The sequence below is a fragment of the Pollachius pollachius genome (assembly GCF_949987615.1).
Source record: "Pollachius pollachius genome assembly, chromosome: 11".
In the NCBI taxonomy this organism is placed as follows: domain Eukaryota; kingdom Metazoa; phylum Chordata; class Actinopteri; order Gadiformes; family Gadidae; genus Pollachius; species Pollachius pollachius.
Window position 1 is genome coordinate 301859 of NC_136944.1, and position 13142 is coordinate 315000.

General features: G+C 48.8%; 1 protein-coding gene across 1 annotated transcript in view; it reads right to left on the reverse strand.

The window, feature by feature from the left end:
• Positions 1–6080: 6080 nt before the first annotated feature.
• Positions 6081–13142, reverse strand: part of LOC307083213 (uncharacterized protein) — a gene marked incomplete at its 3' end in the record, with an annotated part of 10021 nt that continues 2959 nt past the window's right edge. The window contains exons 4-8 of the mRNA XM_079747047.1: positions 8486–8536; positions 8107–8249; positions 7806–7918; positions 7564–7721; positions 6081–6430 (exon numbers count right to left, since the gene is read on the reverse strand). Coding sequence (XP_079603173.1) covers positions 6081–6430; positions 7564–7721; positions 7806–7918; positions 8107–8249; positions 8486–8536 — 815 coding nt within the window. The remainder of the gene's footprint in view (positions 6431–7563; positions 7722–7805; positions 7919–8106; positions 8250–8485; positions 8537–13142) is intronic.

Sequence of the window (13142 nt, forward strand, 5' to 3'; positions counted from 1 at the left end):
GGGGCGGATCATGACAGTGTGCTCCTTTTTATTCCTATATTTTGTATTCATGTGCAAGATTTACTATTTATGAGAGAATGTGTATGGATGAGTCTGTATGCGTGGATAAATGTGTTTGTGTGTGTCTCTCTCTCTACACATATGTTTATATATGTGTATATAAATATATATATATATATTTTTTTTTTATTTATATGCATGTTTGTGCGGTCTTCAGATCCCGCCCGTGTGTGTGTATTTGTGTGTGTGTGTGTGCGTGTGTGTGTGTGTATGTGTGTGTGTGTGTATGTGTGTGTGTGTGTGTGTGTGTGTGTGTGTGTGTACTGTACCACATGAAGGCGGACGGCTGGGTGAAGGTTTATAAGGAGGACGTCTCAGAGCTGATCCACAGATACAGGAAGGACATGTTCTGACCTCCCACCTAGAGCCCCATGTGACCCGGCCAGAGGATGGGCTCTGACCTCTGACCTCCCACCTGGAGCCCCATGTGACCCGGCCAGAGGACGGGCTCTGACCTCTGACCTCCCACCTGGAGCCCCATGTGACCCGGCCAGAGGACAGGCTCTGACCTCTGACCTCCGACCTGGAGCCCCATGTGACCCGGCCAGAGGACGGGCTCTGACCTCTGACCTCCAACCTGGAGCCCCATGTGACCTGGCCAGAGGACGGGCTCTGACCTCTGACCTCCGACCTGGAGCCCCAAGTGACCCGGCCAGAGGACGGGCTCTGACCTCTGACCTCCCCCCTGGAGCCCCTTGTGACCCGGCCAGAGGACGGGCTCCTGATCAACTCTCATCATCACATCACTCATGATCACCGAGCGTCGTGTCCAGGAATGTTTTAATAAAGCGCTGAGAGAAGAACGCTGGGACTCCTGTGAGCTCATTACACCAAACATACCCAACGCCTTTAGTTTCAGGACGTTTTCATCTACAAGCTTCAGTTAAAACCCCTAAACAGCATCGCTCTGGTACATTGGAACTCCCCTGAAAAGGTGATGAGTGATTAGTGACTTTTCCTTTGTTTTTCCTGACCTTCCAAGCCCTCTAAGACAGACTTCCAGTGGTGGCGTCAGATAAAACATGAAGTCTTGGATAAAGTGAAGAGAAGATTCAGTGAAGCCTGTTAAATGTGCATCCGAAAAGTTTATACACACAATTTCAATGTGTTTGAATCACACATTATAGCCAAGCTTGTGTTGTTAGTGTAGGATCAATAGGTCGATTAGTGAAGCTCCAGATTGACAGATTGAGGGAGACGGGGGGGGGAGACGGGGGGGAGAGAGAGACGGGGCGGGAGGGAGACAGGGGGGGAGAGGGAGACGGGGGGGAGAGGGAGACGGGGGGGGGAGAGGGAGACGGGGGGGGAGAGGGAGACGGGGGGGGGAGAGGGAGACGGGGGGGAGGGAGACGGGGGGAGAGGGAGACGGGGGGGGGAGAGGGAGACGGGGGGGAGAGGGAGACGGGGGGTGAGGGAGACAGGGAGAGGGAGAGGGAGACGGGGGGGAGAGGGAGACGGGGGGGGAGGGAGACGGGGGGGGAGAGGGAGACGGGGGGAGAGGGAGACAGGGGGGAGAGGGAGACAGGGGGGGGAGGGAGACGGGGGGGGAGAGGGAGACAGGGGGGGAGAGGGAGACGGGGGGGGGAGAGGGAGACGGGGGGGAGAGGGAGACGGGGGGTGAGGGAGACAGGGAGAGGGAGAGGGAGACGGGGGGGAGAGGGAGACGGGGGGGAGGGAGACGGGGGGGAGAGGGAGATGGGGGGGAGAGGGAGACGGGGGGGAGAGGGAGACAGGGGGGGGAGAGGGAGACGGGGCGGGAGAGGGAGACGGGGGGGGAGAGGGAGACAGGGGAGGGAGACGGGGGGGAGGGAGACGGGGGGGAGAGGGAGAGGGGGGGGAGGAGAGGGAGACGGGGGGGAGGGAGACGGGGGGGAGAGGGAGACGGGTGGGAGAGGGAGACGGGGGGGAGAGGGAGAGGGAGACGGGGGGAGAGGGAGACGGGGGGGAGAGGGAGACGGGGGGGGAGAGGGAGCCGGGGGGGAGGGAGACGGGGGGAGAGGGAGACGGGGGGAGAGGGAGAGGGAGACGGGGGGAGAGGGAGACGGGGGGAGAGGGAGACGGGGGGGAGAGGGAGACGGGGGGGAGAGGGAGACGGGGGGTGAGGGAGACAGGGAGAGGGAGAGGGAGACGGGGGGGAGAGGGAGACGGCGGGGAGGGAGACGGGGGGGGAGAGGGAGACGGGGGGGAGAGGGAGATGGGGGGGGAGAGGGAGACGGGGGGGAGAGGGAGACGGGGGGGGGAGAGGGAGACGGGGGGGAGAGGGAGACGGGGGGGAGAGGGAGACGGGGGGGAGGGAGACGGGGGGGAGAGGGAGAGGGGGGGAGGAGAGGGAGACGGGGGGGAGAGGGAGACGGGGGGGAGAGGGAGACGGGGGGGAGAGGGAGACGGGGGGAGAGGGAGAGGGGGGGAGAGGGAGAGGGGGGGAGGGAGACGGGGGGGGAGAGGGAGAGACAGAGTGTCCGTCCGTCTGTCTGTGGTTTCTTTCCACAACCGACACAGAGACACTGAGAACCCCCCCAACCAAAACCCAGGGAGGAAAAACATTTGTGGTTTTATTTATAATTTCTGATTAATATTAGGTCTGTCAAGCGATTAAAAAACATAATCTAATTAATTACAGGCTCTGTGATTCATTAATCTAAATTAATCTCATACTTACATTTTTCCGAGACGGTATTTCAAAATTAATTTAATTCAAGTAAATTACGGCAGATGAGTGTCTTTCATTAACATACGGTGCATGTTAAGATCAAATGAATAACATTTCCATCTCACTCAGGATTCAATGCATCTCAGTCGAGTGTGGCTTGACGAGGCTGGCTGCTAGCGCCAGCTTCAGGGGCGGTGGCAGCTCGTACCTGCCAGCTTGCTACCAAACGTTTTGCGTTGAGGTGATATTTAAGGGTTGAAGAACTCCGGTGATAGGAAAATTCCTTACTACAGAGATTGCAGATAACGGTGTTCCTAACTACAGTTCCGTCTGGGAGTTTAAACTTTAACTTTCCGTGCACGGGGCCGAGCAGCGTTTTCTCGTCTGCCTCCATTTTGTTTCAACCCATATGACGCACCGGGTCAAAGGGCACTATAGAAGTGCGATTAATCTGCGTTAATTTTTTTTAACGCGTCATTTTCTGTGATTAATTAATCGGAATTAACGCGTTAATTTGACAGCCATAATTTATGTATTATTTTTCTTAAGGCACTTATTGAAGCATTATTCACTAAAAAAACAAGAAATCATCGGCTGAACACAGGAGAACATTCAGTTGGATCCACCAAGTTGTTTATTGCAATTATGCTTCATTAACAAATACAACAGAAAAATAGTCCCTTTACTTGTACACAATAAACAGGAGGACTAAAACAATAGAAGCAGCAGACTTTACAAATCATCAACAGGTGTGCACATATCTTTAATAACTGAGCATGTTCTGCGGACGCTTGGTTCACATCAGAACACAAAAAATCAAGATTCAGTTTAAAGTAATTTACAACATGCAACATTATCACATAGACCTCTTGGTTATTATTAATAAAATATAAAATCTGCTTTAAATCAGGTCGTAAATCAGGGTTATAACAAAAATGATATCAGAGCCCTTAAGACCAAAACTGGTGACGTCTGAAAATATGCAAACATTTACCATCAATAGGTATTTTATATACATTTCAAATAATAAATGTGCTTCTCTAACTATGGGAGATCTTAAAAGTCTTTTCATGGTTTATCATACTATACTGTCTAGAAGAGGGAGAGAGAGGGAAAGAAAAAGAGAGAGAGAGAGAGAGAGAGAGAGAGAGAGAGAGAGAGAGAGGGGGAAAGAAAAAGAGAGAGAGAGGGAGAGAGAGGGAAAGAAAAAGAGAGGGAGAGAGGGAGAGAGAGAGAGAAAGAAAGAGAGAGAGAGGGAGGGAGAGAAAGAAAGAGAGAGAGAAAGAAAAAGAGAGAGAGGGAGAGAGAGAGGGAGAGAGAGAGAGAAAGAGGGAGAGAGAGAGGGAAAGAAAAATAGATAGAGAGAGAGAAAAAAATAGAGAGAGAGAGAGAGAGAGAGAGAGAAAAAAATAGAGAGAGAGACAGAGAGAAATAGAGAAAGGGAGAGAGAGAGAGAGAGAGGGAGAGAGAGACTATAACTGCCACAGAGACACTGAGTCATCAGTCCTCTCAGTGTGTGTGTGTGTGTGTGTGTGTGTGTGTGTGTGTGTTTGTGTGTGTGTGTGTGTGTGTTGCAGCACTGCAGCTGACGGTCCTCCTCCTCCGCGCCCGTTTTTTTTTTCTACAACCGACACAGAGTCGCTGAGCTCCCCCTCTCCTCTCCCCCTGGGGTCCCCCCCCACCCTACCCAGACCCCAGGGAGGAGGTCCTCCTGGGTGAAGGAGGACCAGAAGGTGTGGATGAGTGTCAGTGTGTCTGAGGACCCTCCTCCACCTGGGGACACTCTGTAGAAGGACAGAGAGCCAGCAGGCCGGTCCAGATACACTCCTACTCTGGTGGAGCCAGCGGGGGGGAGAGGGAGGGCTGTTCCTGTACCGTTGTACCAGGCAGAGTAACCATCATCATCACATTGAAGACTCCAGGACTTGTTGTTCAGTCCAAGCCCGCTGTCACGACCCGCTCCTCTCCTTGTGATTCCTCTGTATGTCACTCCTATAACAACAGGTCCTTCCCTCTCTACCTCCCAGTAACAGCGGCCAGTCAGAGCCTCTCTACCCAACACCTGGTACCTGGAGTCAAATCTCTCTGGGTGATCCGGATACGGCTGGTCCTCTCCAACCATCGTCATCTTCCTGTTGTCCTCAGACAGAGAGAGGTCTCTGTGGGCCGTGTTGGGGTCCAGGGTGAGTTCACAGGCATCTGAGGGAGAACCAGACATGATGAGCTGCTGAACCGCTCTTCATCCTCATCATCATCATCACTAGTACTGTTCTCCTGCGCTCTTCTTCTCTTTATTCTCTTACAGACTCTTTTTGTGATCGCTCTCTCTTCTTCAAACATTAACATAGAAAGACAAAAAAAATATATGATAGGTACTATATTGGAATCATGTGCTGTATATTTTCTAAGCAATAGGACACATTATGTTTAAGATAATTAAAGTTAAAGTTGATTGGAAATCCCATGTGTGTGTGAGTGGCTGTCCCAATCAAAACATTGAAACGAGGACAAATGTATAAAGTGCATTTACTCCCTCAGTATTTACTTCACATTAACATATCATACATCAAAATGTTCAGTATGATGAGTTGATTAAACCCATGAAATATCTAAACAATATTTGTAATATCTTCCAACATATTCCACTTTTGGATTTCCCAATACACATACATGGCCCTCAACCTTCAAAGGGACACCTGTGTAAAGAACAGACTGAAGGAGCTGAGCTCACATACAGGCTGGAGATGGACTGATGAACCATAGAACTGGTTCATTTATTATAGACATCTACTCAGACATACACCTGCTCACCTACACATACATATTCACATCACTGGGGGCATTTGGCTAGGATTCATATCTATATCATCATACACACACAGACAGGCTGGAGATGGACTGATGAACCATAGAACTGCTTCATACATCAGGCATGTATTTATTCATGTGTGCATAAGTACACATAGTATAAATACACACTATATATATACAGTATAGTTTGTATCTGTGTGTGTGTGTGTGTGTTTGTGTTTGTCTGACTGTGTGTATATGTGTGTGTTTGTGTGTGTGTGTCTGTGTGTGTGTGTGTGTGTGTGCATGCGTGCGTCCGTGCGTGTGTGGGTGCGTGCGTGGGTGCGTGCTATGAATACATCAACAACAGTGTTATGAATACATCAACAACAGTGTTATGAATACATCAACAACAGTGTTATGAATAATATCAACAACAGTGTTATGAATACATCAACAACAGTGTTATGAATATATCAACAACAGTGTTATGAATACATCAACAACAGTGTTATGAATATATCAACAACAGTGTTATGAATACATCAACAACAGTGTTATGAATACATCATCAACAACATTATGAATACATCATCAACACCTCTCTTTGGATCCAGGACTTACCAAAGACAAGCAGTTGAGCGCTGTGATTGGCCGTGCCAGCGCTGTTGCTCGCCATGCAGCAGACCGTGTTCGCGCCATACCCCACCCCTCTGACGAAGAGGAAGCCCCTCTCCACCCAGGCCTCTGATTGGTCGTCTGTGCCGTCCCTCTCCAGGGGCCTGCCGTTGTGGAGCCACTCTACTGTGGGCTCCGGCGTGCCGCCGGCGTGGCAGGTATAGCGGGCCGTTTGGCCCACGGGCAACACGTGGGTAGAGGAGTGGAACTCTGTGATGCTGGGGGCCTCCTCCTCCGTGGGCACCACTGAACCTGAAGAAAGCAGGAGGAGAGGAGTGAACGTTTACAACACGGATCTAGAGATGCAGCGTCAGACACTCCCTTCACTCTGTCCTAACACCTGTCCACTAGAGGGCGACCCAGGGGATTCACCCCCAGTATTCTCGCCTGCCTCTTCATACATGATTGAATATCACAGCAGTGTCTACAAAGATCTCCCAGGGAGGGGAAGTCACTCCAGCGCAGAGATTAACGAGGCGGGGGCGGAGCTTGCAGAGAAGAACGCAAAACCGCTCAAAGAGAAACTTTGAGCAGCTCAAAGAGAAACTAGTGAACCCAGAGAGGGTTGACCCTTGTGACCTGACATGAGGAGACCGCAATAGAAACATGACCTTAGTAGACCACGATAGAAACCTTACCTTAGTAGACCACAATAGAAACCTGACCTCAATAGACCACAATAGAAACATGACCTCAATAGACCACAATAGTAACCTGACCTCAATAGACCACAATAGAAACATGACCTCAGTAGACCACAATAGAAACCTGAACTCAATAGACCACGATAGAAACATGACGTAAATAGACCACGATAGAAACCTGACCTTAGTAGACCACAATAGAAACCTGACCTTAGTAGACAACAATAGAAACATGACTTTGGTAGACCACGATAGAAACCTGACCTTAGTAGACCACGATAGAAACCTGACCTCAATAGACCGCAATAGAAACCTGACCTCAATAGACCACGATAGAAACCTGACCTCAGTCGACCACAATAGAAACCTGACCTCAATAGACCACAATAGAAACCTGGCCTCAATAGACCACGATAGAAACATGGCCTCAGTAGACCACAATAGAAACCTGACCTTGGTAGACCACAGTAGAAACATGACCTCAGTAGACCACAATAGAAACATGACCTCAGTAGACCACAATAGAAACATGACCTCAGTAGACCACAATAGAAACATGACCTCAGTAGACCACAATAGAAACCTGACCTCAGTAGACCACAATAGAAACCTTACCTTAGTAGACCTAAACACATCCAACAACCTTTCAACTCTTAAAGAGTGTATTTACTGTATCTACGGCACAGAGAACAGAAAGGAGGAACCGTTCTCCACTCATGAACACAAACAAAGTCTGCGGACCCTCTTTGTTCAGCTCAGCCTCCAGATGATCCACGTCTACGCTCTTCTCACAGATCCAGTGGTGCAGTCTGTAACACGGTTCTTCAGACCAGCCGTCCTCCCCTGCCACGACACAGTCTCTTGCTCCGCCGTCATCGCGTGGTTTGACGTGTCTCCAACTGAGAACCACGAGGAGGAGACAGAGGAGGTCACTCTGTCACTCTCAGAGAAGAGATGCTGCTGAATAGAGTCTTCAGCCTTACCTTGAGGTCATGTGGGTACCATCCACCCACTTGAAGGTCCCCTCTGTCTCTCGATCACTCAGTCCAATCCAGGAAGGACCCATCAATCTGCTGACAAACCTGAAAACCTGGTTCTAAAGGTAAAAGCATCTGTTGTCATGGCCACAAAGTACACACACACACATACACGCACACGCCAGACACACACACACACACACAATCTCTCTCTCTACCTCTCTCTCTCTTACTTACTCACACAAACAATATGTCTCTCCCACACACACACACACACACACACACACACACACACACACACACACACCAGTTCTTCTCTGCTGTTGATGACCACCAGGTCTGCCTTCCTCTGCAGACAGTCTTCTCTACTGGCCCTCCAGCCCTTCTTAGTAGTAGAAATAAGGTAGAAACTCTTGTCGTGAAACATCCAGCCCTGAAGTGTCAATTCATCTGTTGAATGTAAAAGAAAATCCTGAACAAACAGAGAACTGCTTATCTTACGATCTTCGTCACGGACACACAACCCTGAGACCTGACCTTAACAGACCACATAGAAGCATGACCTTAATAGACGACAATAGAAACCTGACCTTAGTAGACCACAATATGAATCACAAAAGCAGAGGGTGTTTTTGAAATGAATGTTAATGACGCGGTTGATTTAATAACTTGGATAAAACCCTCACCGAGTTCACCCAGTAAGTGCTCTCTCCCCTCCCTCCAGGGTGACGGTGAGTCTAGAACAGAACAGAGGAATACAGAAGATAAGAGCTCTAAAACAGAACGACATCGTCTCTAAACATCACAGGACCCACAGCCAACCAAACACAGAGTCCATAATATTAATACTAATTCAAATAGCAATTAAATATTGCAAAATATTGTTACAACTATTCATTTTAGTAGCACAAATTCTAACAAAAACAATAATGATCATTATCATTGCTACTATTACAACTAGAGGATGAGCGCGCGCAGTGCACCTCTAGTAATTGTAATTAAACCCATAGCTATAATGTGGAAACCCCAGTCGATATTGTATTTCATTTCTGAGTGCATAATATAACAACATTTTGCCTATAATGTTACAACGTATAACATTTCGGTTCAGCTATTACGTAACGAAGCAAGCCTAATAATTGTCTCTTTAGTTATGAACCGAGCATCCTTTGTCCATTGTCCCCCACGGCCGATAACCACCGCTGTCTCCACCTGTTGTGGAAGAGGGAGAGACGTGGAGAACCCGACGGTCGGTTCATTATATTGTAATGACCACGGAAGAGGCAGTGGATGAAGTATTGATTAGACAGAGATTTATTAGATACCACCGCAAATAAACCGTTGGAACACACAAGACCGGTAACCATAGCAACGGCGGTAAACAAACCCCTCGAAGCCCAATCCCCACGCGCTGCGGCCATCCGGAGCTCACACAGCTTTTGGCCCTGATATTATATATTAAATTATATAATATTATATACTATTATAGAGCTCCGGGAGGGCAAACGGCAACCATCCCTTTCTCCTCCATGCTGCGGTTCAACCCGGACTGCACCGCAGGGAATGGTTGCCCGGTTGAACGCTGATTGGCTGTTACGTTACGTCCCTCAGTGGCCACGCTGTTGAACGCTGATTGGCTGTTACGTTACGTCCCTCAGTGGCCACGCTGTTGAACGCTGATTGACTGTTACGTTACGTCCCTCAGTGGCCACGCTGTTGAATGCTGATTGGCTGTCTTTGCTGGCGAGCGAAAGTGTCGCGCTGCAAAACCAGTAAACGCGCTCGCACGTGCCGGGCAAAAGTGTCGCGCTTTAAATCAAATCTTGTTGCGGGTTTTCTGTAGCAAAAAATTTGCCCGATTCACGTCTCTCCGTTGACGTTGTACGGAACCGTGTCGCCCCTTCGCGTTGGATGTGAACGCTCCTTCACTTGTGCGACAGGCCTGCTATTATATAGCAGGGAGATGTTTAAAAACATATCGTCTTACCTGGGCGAGTGTCGCTGCGGTGTGTTCGCGTGCGTGTGTGTTATTACCTGCGCGTGTGTCGATGGCGGAGCCGTTATGTTTAAAGACATAACCTCTTACCTGGGCGAGTGTGTTGCTGCCTTTGTCTTGACGTGCGGTGTGTGCACTAGTGTTGACTCGTTCGCGAACGATCAGTTCGAATGAACGAATCGTTAAGACGAACGAACTGAACTGGTTCCTCTCTCTCGTTCGCTTAGTTTGTCTCGTTCGCCTCGTTCGTTCTCAGAGTCGACTCCTCCCAGACCCACTAGTCGCTGACTCGCTGACAGTTCGTTCACTCACTGTGTGAGTGTTGAGGAGGGACCGACTGAGAGACTTCACGACTCACGAGAGTCAGCCAATCGTATGCTGTTCTAGGACTGAGTCTACGACGCTCTCGTTGAATTTTAGTCAATGAGAGACAGAAATCAACAGGTTTAATGGGGAAAAAACAAATGGGCTTAGTGAGCGAGCTATCTATTATTCACATTGGCCATCTGTTGCATGGACGTATTTAAAGGATGCATTGTACATATTTATAATTCGAAATTCGTCCCAGCCTTTATACCACATTTTTCACAACCTACCAGCTCTCGTTGTGAAGACTACTCACCGCGCAATTCGTTTCAATGGAAATCGCGACAGTATACTTTCAACATAAAGTGTACATATTTATCATTTGAAATTCGTCCCAGCCTTTATACTAGAAACTGTAGAGTCTATACTGTAGCGACCCTGGGACATTTAAAGAGTTTGTGTGTTATGTGTTGCATTGTATTTCGTTGTCCGTTATGCCAGTTGTTCTCTGTGCATGCATTGGATGTTCTTCTTGTCAATCAGTGTGGGGGGCGAATCATCAGGTCAGCTGGGGGAGGGCCTTGGGAGAACAGGAGGGTGGGGGCTTGCACGTTGAAGGGACCGGGTTGGGGGGTTGCCCGGGTAACCGGTTGTTGTTAGTGTGGCTTTTTGCCGTTGGTTACGGGTTTTCAGTGACCTGGTTTGTCACCGGCGAGGTCATTACAATAGCGTATAACTGCGTTGTCTGATGACAGTTTAATGCATTTTTCACAATTAACCAGCTCTCGTTTTGAAGGCAGTGTTAATTTTGGCAGCTAGATTTAGTCTTTGGCTGCACAGGGTTCTGTTTATGGGAGCCTAAAACACCCGGGACACCCACCATCATTGCTAAATCAAGTCTATTATTTTGCTGATATGTCAAACATCCAATAATCAACTACACCCCCCATCCCGCTGCGTTTGTTTAAAGTTGTAATGTTGACGTATGAGAATGAGAATGAGGGAGGCGTTGAGTCTGAGCCGTTTATTCCATGATTCTACCGGAAACTCGACTGAACCGGAAACTTGACTGAACGAACGAACGAACTAACGAACGAGGGGCTGAGTCTGACTGACTCAGAGAACCGTGTATGATTCGATTCACCGCTACCGGAAACTCGACTGAACGAACGAACGATTCGCGAACGACTTCCCTTGGCGAACTGAATCACGCGAACTGGTTCGCGGAAATTAATCAATAAATCCATCTCTAGTGTGCACGTGTGTGTGTCTGTGCTTCCGTGTATGTTTGTGCGCATGTGCGGTGTGTGGAAATTTCTGAGCGCAATATAAAATAACATTTTTCCTATAATGTTAAAACAAATAACATATTGGTTCACCTATTACGAAATGAAGCAAGCATAATAATTTTCTCTTTACTTCATGAAGCAAGCATAAAAATTTTAAGTTCGCCACATTTGTATATAAGAAGATTCGACCCTGAGGGTAATTCACACTTGATGCTTTATGTGCGGACATCGATGTCATTCAGACATCAGTAGAATCAAGGGGGGTGGGCTTGCAAGGGGCGGGATATGACGTACGGTCTAAGTTCGCAAGAGGCGGGATAAGTGCGGCCGCTGACACTGTATTTTTTTTTGGTTTGCCCGCAGACAGCAAAAAAAAAGGCATCGCGAACGACTGTGTTACCGGAGAAGGAGAGCGTATTTTATTGCTTAAAGGTCCCATGGCATGAAAATCTCACTTTATGAGGTTTTCTAACATTAATATGAGTTCCCCTAGCCTGCCTATCGTCTCCCAGTGGCTAAAACTTGTGTTCGGTGTAAAACGAGCACTAGGTACCCTGCTCGCCTTTGAAAAAATGGAAGCTCAGGCGTGCTGATTTGGAATGTGGCCCCATATGTCGTCATAAGGGGCCAAGTTACCTCCCCTTTCTCTGCCTTGCCCGCCCAGAGAATTTGACCTGCCAATCAGACAATGAGCTATGACCATGCGAGCGTCACATGTGTGGCGCTTTGTAGTTGCTATAACCGTTCTGCTTTGATGTTATGGCGCATAAAACGTTGGTTCATTGACATCTCTGGTATTTCCACAACGAGACTGTAGTTGGGGTTATCTCCGCCATAGTTGAGAAGGAATTGGGGGAAAGGAACTTTGGCTTTGACTCCCTGAAGTACATGAACCACGACATGGAGGAGAAAGGGATTGTCTCCCACCGGTGCCCCGCTGCCGCGAGGCACCACCACCATGTAGCATCACCGCCACAAAGCACCATCGCCACAAAGCACGACCGCCCGGCGGCGGGCAGCCGCCAGCCGCCAGCCGCCAGCCGCCAGCCGCCAGCCGCCAGCCGCCAGCGCACGGTTCAGTCTACTTAAAATTGACGTGGAAGTGGAAGAACCAGAGATTGGAGAACCCGACGCAGTCGTTTGTGATTCATAATATCGTCTGGAGGCGCACACAGGTTTTGGCCATGATAATATGTATTATATCATATAGATTTCTATGTATTATATGATATTATTTAGATATAGAGCTCCAGGACTGTACCGCAAGTGCTGTACACTTCCTTGTTATTTGGATAACACTTCTGCTGTTGGTGTTATGGCGCATAACACGTCGGACTCTCGTCTCTGGTATTTCACAACGAGACTCGTAGTGGGGGTTATCTCAGCCATGGTTGAGAGAAATTGGGGGAAAGGAACTTTGGCTTTTACCCCTGAAGTACATGAACCACGACATGGAGGAGAAAGGGATTGTTGCCCGTGAATGTCTCCCGCTTGAGCCCCGCTTCCCGCTGCCAAGGGACCACCACCTCGTTGCTGCAGGAGGCGGTGGTGCCTAAGCGCTGACCGCTGCCGAGGCAGCGAGACCACCGCGGTCAACATTCTCTTTCTCCTCCATGTCGTGGTTCAGTCTACTTCAGATTGATGTGGACGTGGAAGAACCAGAGACGTCGGAGAACCCAACGCGGTCGTTTGAGATTCATAATATCGTTTGGAGGCTCACACAGCTTTTGGCCGTGATAATATATATTATAT